Source organism: Solanum tuberosum, unplaced genomic scaffold, assembly GCF_000226075.1.
Source record: "Solanum tuberosum cultivar DM 1-3 516 R44 unplaced genomic scaffold, SolTub_3.0 scf00246, whole genome shotgun sequence".
Classification (NCBI taxonomy): Eukaryota; Viridiplantae; Streptophyta; class Magnoliopsida; order Solanales; family Solanaceae; genus Solanum; species Solanum tuberosum.
The window spans coordinates 411,193-431,024 of NW_006239169.1; the positions used below are offsets into that span (position 1 = coordinate 411,193).

Genomic DNA, 19,832 nt, shown 5'->3' on the forward strand with positions numbered 1-19,832 from the left:
CAACTAAGCTACTAACACTCCGTTTGGATCATTGTTATCCATTTTTTCATAATTTACTCTATTGTATTGAGTTGTACAGTAGATACAATGTTTGACTAGATTGTATTGTTTCTTGCTTTTTAATAATATTTTTATTGTTTTGTTTTATTGTATTGTACTGTATTGTAATTTATAAATTTACTAAAATATTCTTAATTATTCTAATTACTAAATTTATCAATAATTACGGAGTAATAAAATAACAATACTATCATGCACATTTTTTTATGTCATATGAAAATAACATAAAAATTATATCATCAATTATAATTATATTATTAAACATTATCATCACGTTTGTATCTAGATTAATTGAATTATATATTTTTTTAAATCATATAAAACAATATGTTAAAAGAGGTAAAAGTATAAAATAAAATAAAATGGGAGGGGGGGAGGGGGGGGGGGGGAGAACATATGCTTAAAAAAAAAAAAGGACAAACAACTAAACCTAGATGGAGACAAAGCAATGTAATAGTTGTTGGGTAGGAGATTTGAGTGAATTAAATAATACAGGGTAAAGGGTAAAATAGTATTATGAAATATTAAGTATGGACATAATTGGAAAAAGAAATTAAGTAACAATGGGAACACACCAAATCGGTTGTTCCATAAAATGGAGGTTTTTATTGTTACGTAACAACGAAATTTAACAATACAATACAACACGTTTTAAGTAGCAATCAAAACAAACATTATATGTGTGGTAACAATAAACAATACAATACAATGGACAACAATGATCCAAACAGAATGTAAGAGTCTCCCATCATAATTTTGTTTTCTCACCAAAGTAAAAGTAAAATTGTATTACGTGTATGTATCACCCTCCCAAAATCTCATTTGCGAGATTACATGTTTGAATCTGATCAAGAAGGATAGAACTTGTATTAATATCTTTATTTCAATTCAAACATGAATTTGATTTGTCGTCCTTTTTTTTAGGGTAGCCACTAAATTGAGGGTTTCATTCGCTTATTTTGACGCTCGTTTAGAAACAACAAATGAAATGCACAATCCTCTTTAGAGATATGAGTGAGTACTATTTGAGTTCGTAAGTAAAGCACGGAACGAGCCTTATTTACAAAGCAGAGCGACCTCATATTGTTTGCTTCCAGCTAAGTGTTGTTAATTGTCTAAAAGTTATGGTTAATGAAATGTCTTTTGAAAATAAATCATTAATCCATCTTAGATACTCTTTTAAGTTTGTGTAAGACAGAAGAAATGAAGGAACCTGTAGAAGATTGAAAATCGTAATGCACTAGGGAGTTAGCGCAACAATTTAATATTTAAAAAAAAAAAACGTATTGTGTGTATACATCACTTTTATCAAATCTCATTAGCGAGATCATATTAAATCTAATTTAAAAGGGACGAATTTGCATCAATATCTTAATTTCAATTCAAACATGAGTTTGATTTTACACTCCATATTTAGAGGAAAGCCACCAAATTGAGGGCTTCATTCACTCGCACTGATTTTTATTTAGTAGACAACAAGTGGAGTGCAAAAGCTCTTTAGAGATAGGGGGTGAGTACTACACTAGTTTGTAAGTGAAGTATGGAATAAGCCTTGTCTACAAAGCAAAGTGACCTAATCTTATTTGCTTCCACTGAAGTGTTGTTAGTTGTCTAAAAGCTACGGTAAATAAAATTCAAATTGAGAAACCGCAAGAGGCTGAAAAATTGTAAAGTTCTTGGTTGTTTTTTTTTCTTTTAATTTACATAAGGTCCGTAGAAAAACGTTTGGTAAGGCTTATAGCTATAGCTTTCTTTGTCCTTAGTTAATTTTGGGAATTTAGCCAAAATTAATGTGACATGGCATCTCATCAAGAGAGAACAATATATTTTGAGAAAAAAAATAAATAGACGATGATATTATGGTTCTAAAAGAAACAAAAATGATATTATAATATAGCGACTATCTAAAGAATTTACTCTTGCTTTAGAGAAACAAATGGAACTGCAGATTTGCTAGCAAAGGTTGCTTTAGAGACCAATTGATCATGGAAGAAATTTGAAAATGTGAGTTTTTGAAGTTGTGATTTTTGAACTTACATTTTACTTGAATTTTTTATTTTATTTTTTAAGTTTCATTAGTGAGTAAAATTTCTCCCAAACACTAGTTTATTGAAAATATTTAAAGATTAGATTTTTAAAATTTGACAAAATTTCATTATCAAGCAAATAAGATTATTATTTCTTGGCATTAAGCTCAAACATAGTAGTAAAAGCAGTCACTAATCAATTATCAATACCCTCTCAATGAATTAGTAGAGAAATTATCCCAAATACTTGAGTAAAACATTATTATTTCTTTGCATTAAGCTCATACATAGTAATAAAAGCAGTCACTAATCAATTATTCCCAAATGCTTGAGTAAAACTTACAAGTAGTCATATATTCTCATGCAGTTAGCATTTAATTGATAACAACATACACCGGTGGAGTCTAGAGATGATGGTGTGTAAGAAGTCTTTGTGGAAATTATCTCACCGGTGGAGTCTAGAGATGATGGAGATGATGGTATGTAAGAAGTCTTTGTGAATAATTTCCACGCCAACGAAAATAAACTAAAAAAAAGTGTAAATTGACTCCTCACTTTTTTTTCTTTTTTTTTTTTGTTTTAGTTTCCGCCAATAAGCAGCTAAAAGTCTACTAAATAGTATTGAAAAAGGAAGAGAAACATACATTATCAGGAATACAGATCAAAGAGAAGAAATATCAACAGCAGTATACCAAAGAAACACCACAGTTAACTCCAAGAAAGACTGTAAATGTGAAAGTTTACAAATCTATGATTATGACAAATTCACAATCACTGATACCCCAGTATAAGGAAAAGCTCTAATCAAATCATTGGATCCCCCTTCATCAACCAGCTAAACTTCCTTCACCAATCCATGAAATCTAGTGTCAGGAATTATTTCCTACAGCATCCATCGGTTCAACCCACCACGCAATATGGTTTGCCAACTGATTAGTAGTCTCGTCGCATTTCCTATCATGTCTCAACAAAGCAACAGTCAGTTTTGAGCCACTATAAGAGGGAGGAGAGAGTTGACAATTCCACTAGTTTGTTATATGACCCAAGACTCTAGCTGAACTGTGGCTCTCTCTAAAAATAAGAGATTTTTTCATAATATAAGAAAACTCAAACTCCTCAAGTACCCGGTCTACTTATGCACAAAAGGGTTATTTGGCCAAACATAAACAATCAATTTTATATGCATAACAATCAGAAATGCTGTTATTAATGTATGAACCAGTCAACAGACTGGAGCACAGCTTAAGTGTTTGGCTGCTGTCACGTAAATTTATCATTAATTTGGTGTTACTGGAGTAAAGGCCAACAAAAATAAATGTAAAATGTAAATATTTCTTACAGCGGGGTAACTCGGCATATAGACTACTTGCCGAGGGTGACCAATCATCATCTGCTGTCCATACTGCATCAAAAAGACGAGAATTTTGAATATCCTGAAATCCATTTCAAACGTAATAACAGAAGAATCAGTACACATATATGCTGGTAACCAAAACACTGACAAACCTGTGGTCCATTTGGATGAAAAAATTGTTGTGGTACAGGTGTAGCTTGTGGATTAAACATAACAGGCTGATGTGCAGAAAATGATGGACCAACCTGCATCGCATATATGATTAACAAACCTTCAATAATGCATTAAAATGCGAGGGGGGGAGGCAATAGCACCTCTTTAGTTGAAACACTAACAAGTACAAGAAAAATATTTCACAAAGATGCGACAGTAGCTTCAAAAGAATTGTGAATTTCTCCAGCTATCTTCCAACAGTATTGAAACAGTAGGCAGATCAAACGAACAAATTTTCTCAATAACATATGCATTGTAATCTCACAAGAAAGGTTTGGGGAGAGTGGTATATTCAATACAACATTAATTATACCTGATAAGAGAAGTACAATATTTTACCACAATTACCGCAACAGCACATAGAGTTTCAGTTCCACCATGAAAAATGAGAATGAAGGGCAAGTAATCCACAGCAGAAGATTACAAAAGACAGAATCCATATGTATTCCACCTCATGAAAATTACCATTCTTAGGAAAACACACTTGCAGATTTTACACAGTACCACCCAAAAATGGGTTACAGACGAACCAAATCTATAAACATTTCTACCAGCATAGCCAAATATTTGACTCAAAATAAAGATGATAGACACTACATAAGTACATATCCAAAATACAACTTAGGTAATACAGCTATGGAGTCTACCATGCTTTGACTTCCAAAGGCAGACCAGGTAAGATTCATAAAGTTTTTTTTTTCTGTCAGAACAAATTCCGCATATATTGACTATAAAATACACACACATCACTTACCCCAACAGGCATGCCATGCATATTTGGAACAGTAGCCACACCAGCTGGATAATAGAAGGAATTATCAGACACCGGAGAAGCAGGTCTCAAAGGTGATTGAAATGGCATGTAACTCTTTGCATTAGGATTTAGTTTAAATTCCTGAAAAAATAATCAACAGAACCAGAATAGATAAACATGTAGATGATTAGCCAAAGGAAGGGGGAAAAAAGAAATGGCATAACTCTAATAGAAACTATGGAAATTATTGCAGGATGATTGTTCTTTTCATTTTGTTGAAAAAGGGAAGATTCAGAAATAGTTCTTGCCTTAGCATGTGGATTCAATGTGGATTTTTCTGACGAAAATGAATTTACAGAAGAGGTTCGTGATAATCCATTGTCAGCTGACGTTGAGGCAGCACCTGCTCCATCAGAACCGGATAGAACAGAACTACTAGGTCGTACACGAGAATTAGCAGATTGTGAAGCCCCTTGAATCTTGGAAGACACTGCACCCTCAAACTTCTCTCTAGAACTCGTGATCATATCCTGGTCCGCTGGATGAACATGCAATGCAGAGATGTCTGAAGACAATCTACCCCCATCAGAGGTCTCCATTTTCATTCTTGAAGAAGACTTTGAATCTGCACGAGTTAAAACCTAAGGTTAACAGAAATGGAAGTTGGAAGAAAGACATTTTGACATATTTGAATTTGCATTGTCAAAAGCACAAGTGCATCACAGACCAGGAGACAGCAATTACCGACACCAAGTAACTGTTATTGCACAAGCATGACAGATCGCATTTCTTGGTCACAAATTCAACGTCAATTTTCAGGATGTGAGTTGAATGTAGGCGAAATGTAATCACCCTATAATTTTACCATTTAATTACGCCAAAGCCAATATAAGCAAATGTTTCAAAAGCTAATCCCAAATTGTATCTCTATTATTTTTTGATCAAGTAATCCCAAATTAGAGTGAACGTTGTGCTGCTAAAATCCAAAACATCCACAAAATGAATGTCACAGATATGCGGATGCTAAGATGGATGCGTCGTCATACAAGATTAAAAAAGTTCAGAGATCATTACATTCGCGAGAAAGTTCAAGTAACACAGATCAAAGATAAATGAGAGGTCGCTTGAGATGGTTTGGTCATATCCAGAGTCGGCCTCCAAATGCACCGGTCTGTAGGTGTGATAAAATCACAGTAGGTGAAGGTGTCAAAAGAGGAGAAGGAAGACCTAAAATCTCATGGAAGGAGGTTGTCTCGAAGGACCTACAATTTATGGAGATTTAAATAGACCTAGAAAAAGATAGAGCACCATGAAATAAAAAGATCCGTAAAGACAACACATATAAGTTGAGAATATGTTTCAGACATAAGCATTTTTACGGTAGGCCTATATATATGTTTAGGAGTGGTTTAGCCATTAAGAGATTCATCCATTTAGAAAATATACAAAGCATCTAATACTTCTATTTGTATTTGCAAAACAATGGCATGAAATGGGTTTAAATGAAGTAACATGGTCAGTGAGAATTCATATAGCCGAACCCAAACAAGTTGGGACTGCGGCGTCATTTTATTTTATTTTTTGAGAAGATTGTATCTTGATGCTCTAGCACTTTATCTCAATGGAATATCAGATCTTTGCAAAGGCTACCTAGAAACAAGCTTCATTAGAAACCGACTAAACAAGACGCATCTATCTTGTTTTAAGTAAAGCATCAAGACATCCTCAATAACAGTCTTGAAGTAGATACAGTTCGCTCTTGAAGATAGAAAAAATATATTACCAGAAAATGCTATTTCGAGCAAGCAACTGAAAGAGATTAAATTTGCAAACTACAATAATAATGAATACAAATTATAAACAGAACTTAGCACTAAACAAAATGCCCGTTTGGATTAGCTTATTCTTAGGTACTTTGACTTTTAAGCGTTTTTTTTTTGTTTTGGAGGTGTGTGGAGAGGTTAAAAAAGCTATGTTGCTCGGACTCTTCAAAAATGTTGATGGGTTCATGTCGGATTCTCCAAAAATAGTGTATTGTTGAAGGATCCGACACGGGTGCGGCAACATTTTTGGAGAGTCCCAGCAACTTTGCTTTTAAGCACACACTTTTAGGCCTATTTTTTTCCCAAATAAATCAAAAGTAGGGTATCCTCTACTTATGACTTTTAGCTTTTGACTTATAAGTTACTTTTTAAAAGTCCATCCAAACAGGCCCTATATCTGTCTGCCAATGAAGTGTGCTTAGCTCAATATAAAACTACAAAAGGCTAAAGGCAGTTACCATTACATTTTAAATTTTTCAATGAAGTGTGCATGTGTTTGGTGAATCCTATGGAAAGAAAGAAATGAAAGATGCCATGATGGAAAAGCTAGCAGTCTCCAAAAGATCAAGATGAAAAGTATAAGTTTTTTGTATTTTTGGTGTAAACAAGATATAGTGGGGGAGATAGATAGCTTAGTTGATCTCATAGGACAATTGTAAAGTTTCTATCTAGACTTTGGTCTTGATGATACCCTCTAGGGTTGTAAATCCCACCCCATCAACTCTTACCTGATGGACCTTTTGGTAAAAATATACAGTTACCATTCTCAAAAAAAATTAAAAATAATCCACTGTAAAGCACACTTAGATAACCTAATTATTCTTGGTCAACTGCCAAGAGAGAGCAGAAATCAAGTTCAATGAAGCATATCAAACATCAGGAAACAGAAAGTCAAAACTTAAATAACTAACTAGATAAATTGTAGCCTGTAGATTGAGTAAATAAAAAAAATTGAAAGCCCATATGAATGCTACTTTATCCTCTCTCTCCCCCCTCCCCCCCACCCCCCGGCAACTTTCATAGTTCCACAAGAGCAAGGTATGCATCATGTACAGGTATCCACCATTCTACAGCAAAACTTACAATTTTATATGCTGAACAACCTGTTTTCCTTGCACAAGTTACCAACAACGACTACACCTTAGTCCCAATCAAGTTTTGTCAACTATGTGAATCCATATTTCTTCAGTTAAGCTCATATCATATCATCATAGTGAAAAGTAACATAAGAAAATAAATAATAATAATAATAATAATAGAAGTTCTCTAACAAGTCTAAAACCTATCCTCAACTAGTAGCCTTATATGGATCTTTTTCTTTCATTATGCCCTATCTTTAACTAAGTCTACTATCTTTAGCTAATTCTACATTGAAACCAAACACTTGTAGGTATTGAGAAACAACTTCCTTCCAGGTGATTTTAAGTCTACGTTGTCCCCTTTTAATACCTTCACTTACCATAGCTTCACAAGTTGCCAATTTGAGAAATTTTAATTATTAGAGATTTCTTCTTTTCCTTTTAAAAGATAAATGTTCTCTTTTACTTTATTTACAATTGGTTACTCTCTTCTATGCTTAAATATACTTCTAATTTCTTAAGGTATCATGCCTAGAGGCAACTCACTATTTTTGTTGCAAAACTTTTTATTTAATTTACCCAAATTAACCCTGTCAATCTTTTTTACCTTATTAAACAGTTGAGAATTTTTTGTCTTTTCACTTAAAGTCACAACTCTCCTCTCCTTCCTTGGATAGTCCCCTGCTGCTTCCCTTCTATGAAACGATTCATGACTTAAAATATTTGAAATTAATCTTTTGATTTCTCATGGTTTGAGCTCTCAAATACCATGAATAAAGAGAAATATTCAAAATTGGAAATTGATTATGGGAAGATAAGGATACCCATTTACAATACCCAAAAAGTTCATTGTGAAGAAGAAATTGAAGAAAATGGCCATAACTATGAATCATATATTCAGTGATGTTTAAGCCCCACGAATGTAGTCAGCCCCTTAAGTTCTTAACCAATTTTTATAACTTTCAAAAGCTTCAAATCAAGTTGGAGAAACGGGAGAAAAAGGGCTTAATCATCAATGTACAATTAACAATAACATTTCTCTGCTCATAAAAATATGCTAAGAAACATTCTTCCCACCAATAATTTCTGTAACTTCACTAAATCCTTTTTTAAAAAAGAAAGTTAATCATTTCTCATATTCTCTTTTCGTGAAGTTACCCAAATAGAGAGATTACTCGCAAGTTCACTATGAAAGAAAATGGTTTCTTTGTTGTCTTGAAGTTGCATTGTTATCTTGTAAAATTTGGAAGACTCATGGATGAGAGAGAAAAGATTTTAACACAGAGAGACATAGATAGATGAGGAAGAAGAAGCACATTTGGTAATTGATGTGTTTTAAATGACTATTGAGAGGGTAATTTGGGTAAATCAAAAGTGGGCACATGCTAACCTACTACATAACTTACTACCTTCATGTATATATATATAGAGAGAGAGTATATTTTTTCGGTTCATTGACAGAGATAGCGACCTCAACTGTTTAGGACTGAGGTATAGTTGTTTTTACTGTAAATGACGAATGCAAATATGTTGGCCAAGTGTCCACTATTTTCAATGCAAGGGAAATAATTTAAAAATTCCATTCGCAGGAGTTCACATGCAATATCTAACTACTCCAGCTCACAAGACATACTCACCTTCAAATATTGACGTTTGAGCAACTTCAGCTATCTACATGAAACAAGGAACACCAATCATAAGAAAGTTCTCCAAGAAAAAGTACCCAAAACATCAATAACAAGTTAAAATGAAAACAATAAGCCTTATGGAAGTCAGATAAGCTAACCATATGATTTCTTGTATCATCCTTATTGCAACTTGCTCCAGCATGCTCACTAAACAGGGTTTTGCGACCCCTAAAAGGATCATTTCAGTTAGAGAGACGATAAATGAGATTACTAACAAGGCTAACGTTATCTTTAAAACTACTAGTCGTGAAACCAGAAAATAGACTTTACAGCCTAAGGGAATAAAAAGTATCACCGTGGTAGAAAGGAATGATCATAGCAAACCTGTTTAAGATAGAGCCACCTTTAAGGACAACTTCAGCTGATGACTGTTTCGCATGATCATCATAACAAGTCTGGTAGACATCCCTACTGGTACTTAGCTGGGAAGATTGCACTTCATCCTACGGGCAAGATAGGCATAGAAATACTAAAACGCGTCATATAATTAGCTTATATTTACTATAGTCGAGTACACAGAAGCTAAAGTATTACTCATAGGCTCTCAAACCACATGATTCACACTGAAAGTGCTTGATATCTAAGACGTGGATAACTCTTAAATTCACCAGCAATAGTAGACAATAACCAATTAATATATTTTTCGACTAGCTAGAGATATTTGACTAACATGACAATATCTTCCTCTGTCATCCATATCTTAACAGAAGGAAAAAGACTCAGTACCGTAACAAACAATTCTTACAGACTAATGATTGTGGTTAAACAAACTTATACCATGGAGGAAGATCTTGATGAAACTTGTGCACCATCATTCATTTTCCTTCTGCTCATGTCAGTAAATGACTTTCCCATAGCACTAGATATAACTTGAAATGTCTCATCATTACGTGAATCCAACAAGATGTCTTCACAGTCATCATAGCCGCTATCATCAACCTCTCTAACAACTGCGGAAAATCTGGTTTCCTCGTCAACTTCTAGGTTCTCATGAAGTTGAATCCCTCTCTCCTATGAAAAATGAATTAAGCAACACAACTAATATTAGAGAGAAAGAAGCAGAGAAAAATCACTTAGAAACAAAGATTTCTATAAAAAGGATGTAATTACCCCACCTCTGCTAGATGAAGATCACGTGTATCCTCACCCTCAATTTCTCTAGCTATTCTTAGAGCTTCTTTTTCCAACTCACTCATCTGAGGACCTCTCTCAAGCTTTGTCGTATAAAGGTCCTCATCAAATGTGCTTTTTACTCCAAACAGTGTTTCATTGGCTTGAAACTGATCCCAGCCCCTGACAAATACGCACATTATAAAGGTTGAAGCAACTATAAAGGAGATATCGATAGATGACTAGTATAGACACGCAAAAATCAAAATTGGCACAAGTATAACAACATTGGACAAAGAGAGTCTAGTAGTTACTAATAACTGGACGATATAATAATGAAACACACCATTCTATGCATTCATCTTGCATTGACATAGAGCAGAAAGGGACACTAGCAATGTAATTGAGTGAAATTCATTTTGTATCATACGAGAAAGGGGCACTCATCTTGAATTAAAATACAATAATGTGCTATAACAAGTAGATGTGATCTTCAGACCAGGGAATGACACCTTTTTCCTCCTTTTGGTGATTACACGCATCAAAATTAAATAAGGAGCTACAGGAGGAATTTACCCTTTTCACCAAGAAATATTGTACTTTGAAGAGAGTTGAAAACTTAAACTAGAGGAACTTTTCCAGTGATAATATCTGGCACAATCCAACTCAATGTCTGTCTTCAGAATAAATTCAATTCATATTTACTTAGCTTTAGGGCATCTCCAACCCTACACTCTATTTTACTCTCCAAATATAAAGTTCTCTATTTTTTCAGACAACCAACTTCAATCCAATTCTCTATTTTACACTCTCTAAAAAAGAATCTTCTTCTCTCCTCAATATTATATTATTATTTCTATTTCATTTTTGTTGTCTTATTTTTCATAATATAAATCTTTTCTTTTGTTTTTCCAAATAATCATCCTATATAATTTTCATGTAATATAAAATTTATTTATTTTTTGTTTATTTAATATTAAATTATATTTATTCTAAATTTCTAAAGAACAATTACGAATAATTGAAAAAATAAATCACCAAGCACAACCACAACTTCTCTAAATCATACACAAATTCCTTTTTCGAATATTGTTAGATCTAGAAACGACCTACCAGATTACTAAATTATTGTTGTAATTTTTAAAATTATTATGTTATGTATTGTACTGTTATCTTGTATTTAAATTACTATGTAATGTATTGTATTTTGAAATTAAAATTTTATCTTATCATTTAAATTTTGTGCATTCTTCATAGTGAAAATTAATAATAACATCCAATTGTATCACAAAGTGACGAAAATTAAAAAAAATATTTAAAGTATTATTAATTTGAGATGAAAGTAGTATATATAAAATAAAATATTTTTAAAAATGGTATATTACATTTAAAAAGAATTGCGAATATTAGAGATTTAATTAAAAGCCTTATATGACAAATAATATGTTTATTTAAAATAATAGAAATAATAATATAATATTCAAAAAGTGAACTAGAGAATATGAGTAGTAGTTCTCCAAATTTGGAGAACTACTATTCAACTCTCTATAATTGGAGAGTAGAGGGTAAAATAGAGTGGTTGGAGAAGGCATTCTCTATTTTACTCTCCAAATATAGAGAATGGAGAGTAAAATAAAGTAGGGTTGGAGATGGTCTTAGAGAAGAAAAAAAGAAAAGATGCCTATCAAAGGAAGAACTTCACAAACAACACTTCCACGACAAAGGAGGAATATGCTTCGGATAGGAAAAACAACACTGAGACAGATAGAAAGGAGGAATATGTTTAGAATATGTAGGAAGGATGCATGAGAGGGACGAGATCAAGAAACACAATACCGCCTCAATCCCAAGATGGGAGGAGGCAACAACAAATTTTCACTATCCATTTAAACCCATTTCATCCGAACATTAAAAAATTTGGGGTTTCATAAACTAGAATTTTCAATTCCTACTAACACAAATCTCTAAGAGGACCAAAGAAACCCCTAAAACCATTGGACCTAATGTAAGTATAACGTCAAGACTAAGCCTTAATATCACTAGCTTGTGTTGCCTATAAGGATCTTTTTGTCCTATTCTTCCAGTTTCTCCACTAGATCTGCATGAATTACTAGAGAAGATAGGGTCTTATGAATGTGATGCTCAAGAACAACTAACATAACAATCCCACTTGGAGTATCACAAGATTTCTATTCTTTAACCACAGTAATGCTCTGTTTCAACAAGAACACAAGATAATATTTTTATAAGAAGTTGATAATGACATAATGTAAGCTCAGAAAATTTTTTCCTGTTAATTTCACCATGGCCTATAAGTGGCAGTAACTACTTAAACCCATGTCTGCTAATTAAGGTAAATGAAAGTGACCAATTACGTAATTATGAATTGATATAAGTACAGTGTTAGCATTATTTTTAATCGTAGAACTTGGGGGTAATGATAGGTCAATGGGTATGGGTGTTAAGATACAATCAAGAAATGTATATTATGATATTTATAAGTATATATTTCGTCAATTAATTGAAGTTATTGAATTAGAGCTTAGTATAATTAAATTCTTTGTAAACACTTACTTTTTATACATAAGTTATCTCATTTAATACCAAAGTGTTCTAGTACTTTATGTGAATATATTTATAAGGCACAAACCGAAAACCAAACCAAATAGCTAATCAACCTATACTTCTTGGCCATAAATTTATTCAAAGCACCCGAGTTAGGTTGATCAAATCTAGAGCGGATCAATCACCCACACACAAATCATGTCAGATCGACAGTGGTACGTCAAGGATTTGAAGGATCAGTGCAGTACATACTACAGATATCTAAAACATAAACAATCAAAGGAAATGATGTGAGCTAGCAACCTATTCCAATGGCCATCAAATATATTGTCCAGTTCAGGACATTCAGGAGCATCATCATCAGGCACCCAGCGTTCCAACTGCCGCTCTACCTCAATATGCCGAGATTGTGAAATACATGAATCTGTCAGAAGTTCGTGCTGCTGTTCCAGCATGAATTCTGTTCTGAAACCATCTAAAGTTGTAGGCACACCCTACTCCAAAGCAATAGAGCATCATTATTATAACTAAAATTAATTGATAATCACAATGATCAGAGTCAAAAATTGATTTGAAATTATATATAAAGGTCTTCCATGAAAGATCATCACCATCATATACTGTGATCTGATTTGCCTGGTTGATTATTTAAATTGTAAAGTATTATCATTGTTGAAATCAGACAATGCATAAATAATTGCTGGAAAGAATTATAGTAGTTGCACACAAACCTTTGCTGTAACTTGTACAAACTCTTTACCCGGTATTATAAAAGTCTTTAATGGAGGCTTGCTAAAAGTTTCAGAAGTACTCTTCATCCCCTCAGAACTATCTTTTATCAACTGCGCCATTTTCAGAATAATACCTGTGTCAAGTGAAGGGAATAAGCCAATGTTAAATATAAAATAGTTGAAGTATATTTTGAATAGGGGCTCCTGTTTTGGTTGTAAATATACTTTGTAAATTTCTTAACTTAGCATTTTTTCATGTGCTAAATTATGGTTTAATACAATTGGTTACCTTCGACTCAAAAAAATAAATAGTTGAACATATGCCAAAACAATGGTTAGTCTTCAATTAATACCCAAAGACCTGCAGTCTAAGTTAACTTTTCTAACATACCAAAATCTTTTTCAGCGTTTGTCGCATGAAGTATCCCTGAAAACACTGATCCGTCCATCACTTGTACTTCCACTTGATGTCCAACAAGACAGGTAGTGAAATAAACAAGTCGATCATGTGACAGGCTTTGATATGCTCCCCCTTTACCTGGAACACTTGGAATTAGAACTACAGAAGAAATCATAGACAATCATAAGTCAGTGGCTCTCACCTACACCTGTAAATTGACGAGAAGTAGTTTTTCCAGATTGCACTTTATTCTCCAACTTAGTACCCATTTCTCTATCAACTTTACGACGGCCATATCCATTGGCAGAAGGCCTTGGCGGCACGGGTTGCTGCATCTTCCTAAGAAATGTGTTAATTTATAGGCGAGATGCAGTTCAGCTCAGGTACAGTCTATACACTGCAGAAGACAATACTCCAATAAGAAAATAATCGTAACTGCTAAAGATTGAAATTTGAATGAAGCATCTTTTTTTGCAAGCATGACAAAGTACCAAACTGCACAGTACACACCAAGGCAACAACTAAGAGAGTAGACCTGGATATTCCACTAGCTGGTATACAGAAACCAGGAACAAGAATTATATAACACAAAACATAATGCATCTTTTGAACAATAACTAGGCATTAAGACACTTTATTGGACTGTGTGATTAACAAGATACAAAGTAAAATAGAAGGCAGTAACCTCTGCAATGCAAGGTGAGAATTGAATGTTAATAGATGCAGACCATTAATTTCTCTTATGACAAATAGAGGGTTTCAGTAATTGTTTTGCTATTTGAGCGTTGGTTCAGGTATTGGAATAGTAGGTTCTTTTATATGTTAGAGAGGCCTAAAGGATTGGGATCCTTAAAAGACTTTAGACATTGTTGCTTGCCCAAGCCAAAATTATTACCCATTGTTGACCCGAACTCATTACGCGTGATCCTAGTTACCTCACCATCAGATCTGAAATTCAAAAAACTTCGTGTCTCCTCAAAAACCCCTCAGAGGTCCATTTGTTCACCAAAAATTCCAGTGACAATATCCTTTCCAGGACGGTGAGGCTTTGTGACTGACAAATTGTAGTGCTTTCCAACCCAAATGGATATATTGTACTCGAACTCTCCAGAATCCACTGAGATGGTCCCCGGAATACAATTAACTGATTAAGAGGCTTTTGACAAGAATTCAAGTCTATTTTAGGTAGCCTCTTCAAAATAGTTTCTTCCTCTATTTTCAATCAACCACGCAATTTCACCAATTTTCTAAAAGTATCATGATTCCATAGGGTAGAAGCATACCCAACAAACTAAATAGCTAATCCAACACTATTTTGGTATATCGTTGTCTGAGATGAATCCCGACATTTGTGACTGTGAGAAGACAAGAGTTTGAAAGAGAACTCAGCGGGAATTAACTCATTAAATTCCTCCATAACCGCCTGAACCTGTCCAAGATAAGTTGACATATCCAAGTCCTGCTTTTTAAGGTTAGTTAACCGAGAAATCACATTATAAAAGCGGGATATGCCATTTGTGTAGCCCACGAGCCTTTTCCCAAACTAAGAAGCAAGTTTGAAATGGTCAAAACAATGGCATCAACTTTGAATCAATAGATTTCCATTACAGACTACACAATTGAGCATCAATCTTCTCCCATTCTCCCCTATCTTTTTCAGTAATTCCTTGGCCTGTGTAACCAAGTGATTCTGAACACCTTGTCCCTTGCACCATAATTGAACAGAGGAGGACCAAGATAAATAGTTTGCACTACCTATCAAAGGTTCTGTGGTAATGCCATAGTTTGGGTTGGTGGAACTCACAGATTTAGTGCTAAACATATCGGATCCGAGAGACATGAAAAACAGATCTATTAGTGTTCAAAAATAAAGTAAATTATGGGGAAAAAACCTGAAGAACAGATCTGGAAAACAGGAGAACTGCTTGCTGTCTTGCCAGAAAAAGTTGCTGGGAAAAAAAACTGCCAGAAAAGTGGCTGAAAAACACCACAAGCTGCGAGGATTCCGATCGTAATGGTGGTACTGGTATATGCACAATACCCCTAGAGAGTGTCGGAATCGCAGAACAGTGGAGGTTTTGCTGGAAAAAAAAATCAGCAATTTTGTTCTCCCATTATTCTTGTTTTCTCACTAAAGAAAGCTCTGATACCATGTGAGAAGCTGATTTCTCTCTCAAACTCGTCTTATCACAGTGACCACCAGTCCAGCCTAAGTTCCATGTTTTTCCATCTTCATACTCTTTTGATTCACCAAGATTCCTCATCCAATGTTAGTTCGAAGATAAAACTAAACCCTTTCATTTCGGACCTGAGGACCCCCCCCCCCCACAACCTTCCAAATGTTCAAACCCATCTTCTTAGTTCTGAGCCTATTGGGATATCTTAGTGAACACCCTCAATTCTCCCCCAACAAGCAATTTTGAAGGGACTCCCTCTTTTGTTAAATAATTTTGTTATCCAACAGTGATTTTAGGCTCCAACTAGTTCCTATCTTTCAGCCCCATTTCACTTTCAGAACATCTCAAGTTCTCACTGCCCCTTCATAGCACTGTGGTTGCTTCCCTTTAGTAATCTGGCTTTCTTTATAATTTTTTGTATTTTTCAAGTTATATCAACCCAGGCTTCTGTTTTGCATAGATAGCCACAAATCTTCCATGAAAATTAAAATACCAGGTTACAGAAAACTCGTAGAGTTGGTCCAACTGATTCCCTCTCCTGAATATGTTCCCAGATCCTTCTGATGCAGCAATCATCTTTAGGCATACCCATATAACATATTAGGACTCGTCTGCTGATCGTCAACTGCCTTACAAAGTTTCTTCTTCTTTCTACCCAGTTGCACCATATGTTGTGGAATGGAGCATATTCGATGAGATCAAAGGACTTAGCACCGGCAACAAAAAATAACTTTCTTGACATTTGATGGATTAAGTTCTAAAACAATCAGCCTAATAAAATGATTGGAAATAAAACATAACCTAGGACCAACAAGAGCCTAGTTCCAGACGACAGAAAAACCCAGTCTACCAGGAAAAGCCAAGAGCTAAACATTTGAGAAACAACTTTTTTAAATTTGAGTCCGATGAAGCGAGCTCTTACAAATCTTTTTTTTTTTTTCTTTTTTTTTTTTTTTTTTTTTTGATTTGCACCGGGTGTCCGAGTCTCTTTGAGCCCCGACTAATCCCGGGTGTGCACAGGCCCTCGGCAAGGAGTACAAATCTTTTTACTGGCAGGGTTCTGGGAAAAGAAAGGGAAAATGACTTTAAGCTCAAGATCAGAGTGGTATTTTTCTTTAATCAAGTAATTTTTTTATTAATAAGCCCAAGATCAAAGACTTGGTGAAGGAACAATTGTGAACTAGCTAAAACCTCAGCTGCTATTAAGCTTTTAAATGATCAATTATTGAACATTAGAAGCGGAGTGTTTGGTAATTTTATGTGGGAGAGGCAGGGGGTTAGTCTTCTCCTCTCATCTTCCCTTTATTCAGTAGTATTACTTTAATATTCGCATAGTATCTTATTCTTCATTGTTACGACTACGTGTTGCTTCATTTGCTTAATTTATTTTGCTATTTAGTTGTCGTTATTTTGCTTTGATTACTCTTCTTTTGAGTTGAGGGTCTTTCGGAAACAACCTCTCCCGAAAAAGGGAAGCCCAACTACCAGAATATTCAAAAGCCAACTAACAGTAACCAAGAAACGACATGCTGTGAATCTATTTTCCCTTCATTGGAAACTTAAGCTCAACGTCTTCTGTCCAACCTGCAATTGATATTTTTCTTTTCTCTTCCCTTCTTTTTCTGTACTATACATAATCATATCAAGTGATAAATGGAGTCTACAGGTACCTATTCACCATTGTGAGTTAATATACACCAACAACTCTCATCCTAAACTAGTTGGTTCAGCAACATCTATATCCATTCGGCTATATTTAGGTTCATTTATTGATTTTTAGAAACTTGAAACAACAAGAGCCAGAAACAAAACAAACGATTTGGCACAAAAAGCACGTATAATAGGAATAACTGCATTCTCCATAAAAGGAATCTTCTCCAAAGCACCCAACTTCCCAAACAAAACAATCAACGCAGTAGGAGCTAATCCAAAATCACAGCTTTTACAGCTGCTTCACAGAATCACAAGTAATTAATTGAAATCCCAACTTTAAAACAAAAAAGAACAACTTCTTTTGCCTGAGCTCGATTAAAAAACCCTAGACCCATATTTTTGTGCGATTCAAACTACATGATCCATCAATAAACAAGTAGATTAGAAAGGCGATACTTACAAAGAGAGAGAATGTGGCGATCGTAGCAAAGAGAAAGTGAAATTGATAGTCAGAAACGACACCTTTGTATATGTGTCAACGGAATTGGAAGGGTGAAGTCTCTGCGCGTCTTCCGCCACCGAGAAACTGAAATTGCCCCGAATTGCTCAAAATGGGTTCTCACACAGAGTCCATTATGATGTCCATTTAAACACCTTTGTCTGTATAGTTAACAAATACAGTGAAATTACTGAAGAATATACATAGACTTTATAATTATTTTTTCTAAATAAAAAATCGTTTTCGAAGATCTTCGCTTAAACAAATCAAAATAATAATAAGATAGCTAATAGCAAAATTGAGCTGAGCATATATGCAAGGATATTTTTATTTATATAAAGAAAGAAATGTAATTCAATATTGTTTAGTAGCTGATTAGAGTTAGGGAAGTATTAGTAAATATGCAGAACTAAAAAAATACTCCTTCATTCTTAATTTTATTAGCGAACATTTTATCCTTCAATGTAAATTTTCTGGCATAAATTCGAAGTTAATCCAACTCCAAATGAGAGTAGCTAACATCAAATGAAAAACAAAAAAAAATGCTATTGTTACATTATTTGGGTTTTATTTTTCTTCTTGCATGATGATTGATGACAAACATTTTTGTAAGCTATGCAGAAATTTATATGTTATTTTAAATAAAGTAAAAATACATTATTAGGAGTAGTAATAACTATTAAATATACTTAAACAAACGTTTTATATGATCCTACTAAAAATGACAAAAACTGTCACTTACATAGAGCATAAAAATTGACATTTTAAAGTACGTAATTTACCTAACACAATATTCCTTCCTTTATAATATTTCATTAAATAAACCAAACATAAAAATTGTCATGCCCCCTCAATTCCTTCTTTTTATACTCAAAACTTATTCAATATTACCGTTATTATTTCTAAATTCAACAAATAGAAGTGTTAAATGAACACTTTCGTGTTGATGTAGATCTAAGCGCATGACTAAATTGATTTTCCTGTTCCATTTAGTATTATTTATATAGTAAAATCTAATTTGTATTCGTAGACAATATAATAATTCAGATTTTATATTATAAATGAAATTTATTTAACTTGTTATAGAAGGTTGTTTGCTTTATATTATAGTTGCAAAGTCAAACTTTATGTAATTATATACCTATACGACAAAGAATCCAATGAGCTTCACAGATTCCTTTTAGTGATGTATTCCCACACCCATATGTCAGACCTCCTCTCTATCCAATCATTTTTTCATAGGCAATTTCTTTTTTCAATTTTTCCATTCCACCTTTTTACTTGTCAATGCTATTAAAAAAAAAATAGCTCGATGCATTAAGCTTTCTTTATATGCGGAGTTCGGAAAGAGGTCGAATAACAAAAGTCTATTGTACACAGTCTTATCATGCATTTCTACAAGATAATGTTTCCACGTGTAAATAATCGAAGATCAATTTTTTTGAAAACACTCCATTATAAGTACATTCAACAGAACTAGAGAATCCGAGAAATTCATGTTATCACAAATAAGGAACAAAAGTTGTTCGCATTCATTGAGTAGCTATTCCACAAGTCTGTATAACAACACATTTGAAATACAAAATCTTTGAGAAAACTATGTTGGTACAATATCAATTCTATTCCTAATTGTTCCTGATTTGGGCAACTAGCTCCAACTTTGACATATTACACCACGAGATGCACAAAGCATCCTGCA

The 19,832-nt window shown here is 33.9% G+C and overlaps 1 protein-coding gene across 3 annotated transcripts; it reads right to left on the minus strand.

Annotated features, from left to right (window-relative positions):
* Positions 1-2,680: 2,680 nt before the first annotated feature.
* LOC102592714 (polyadenylate-binding protein-interacting protein 4-like) lies at positions 2,681-18,299 on the minus strand. 3 transcript variants are annotated; one of them, XM_006357337.2, is made up of 15 exons: positions 18,157-18,299; positions 14,007-14,201; positions 13,796-13,942; positions 13,405-13,538; positions 12,977-13,167; positions 10,114-10,291; positions 9,776-10,009; positions 9,323-9,441; positions 9,097-9,166; positions 8,948-8,981; positions 4,717-5,033; positions 4,409-4,549; positions 3,594-3,686; positions 3,427-3,489; positions 2,681-3,041 (listed from the first exon to the last, which is right to left on the minus strand). In XM_006357337.2, exons 2-15 carry the CDS (start codon positions 14,137-14,139, stop codon positions 3,021-3,023), a joined length of 1,875 nt encoding a protein of 624 aa, XP_006357399.1. In that variant the 5' UTR covers positions 14,140-14,201; positions 18,157-18,299; the 3' UTR covers positions 2,681-3,020. The 3 variants fall into 3 exon arrangements, with proteins under 3 accessions (XP_006357399.1, XP_006357400.1, XP_006357398.1); XM_006357338.2 differs by having other exon boundaries at positions 14,013-14,201; positions 18,095-18,299; XM_006357336.2 differs by having other exon boundaries at positions 18,095-18,298.
* Between the last annotated feature and the right edge of the window lie 1,533 nt (positions 18,300-19,832).

Coding starts and splice junctions, on each gene's coding strand:
- LOC102592714 (XM_006357337.2), bottom strand. CDS start 14,139: ATGCAGCAACCCGTGCCGCCAAGGCCTTCTGCCAATGGATATGGCCGT. Junction 13,943..14,006: donor TCGTCAATTTACAGGTGTAG/GTGAGAGCCACT, acceptor CAAGTGTTCCAG/GTAAAGGGGGAGCATATCAA. Junction 9,442..9,775: donor CATCAAGATCTTCCTCCATG/GTATAAGTTTGT, acceptor TCTTGCCCGTAG/GATGAAGTGCAATCTTCCCA.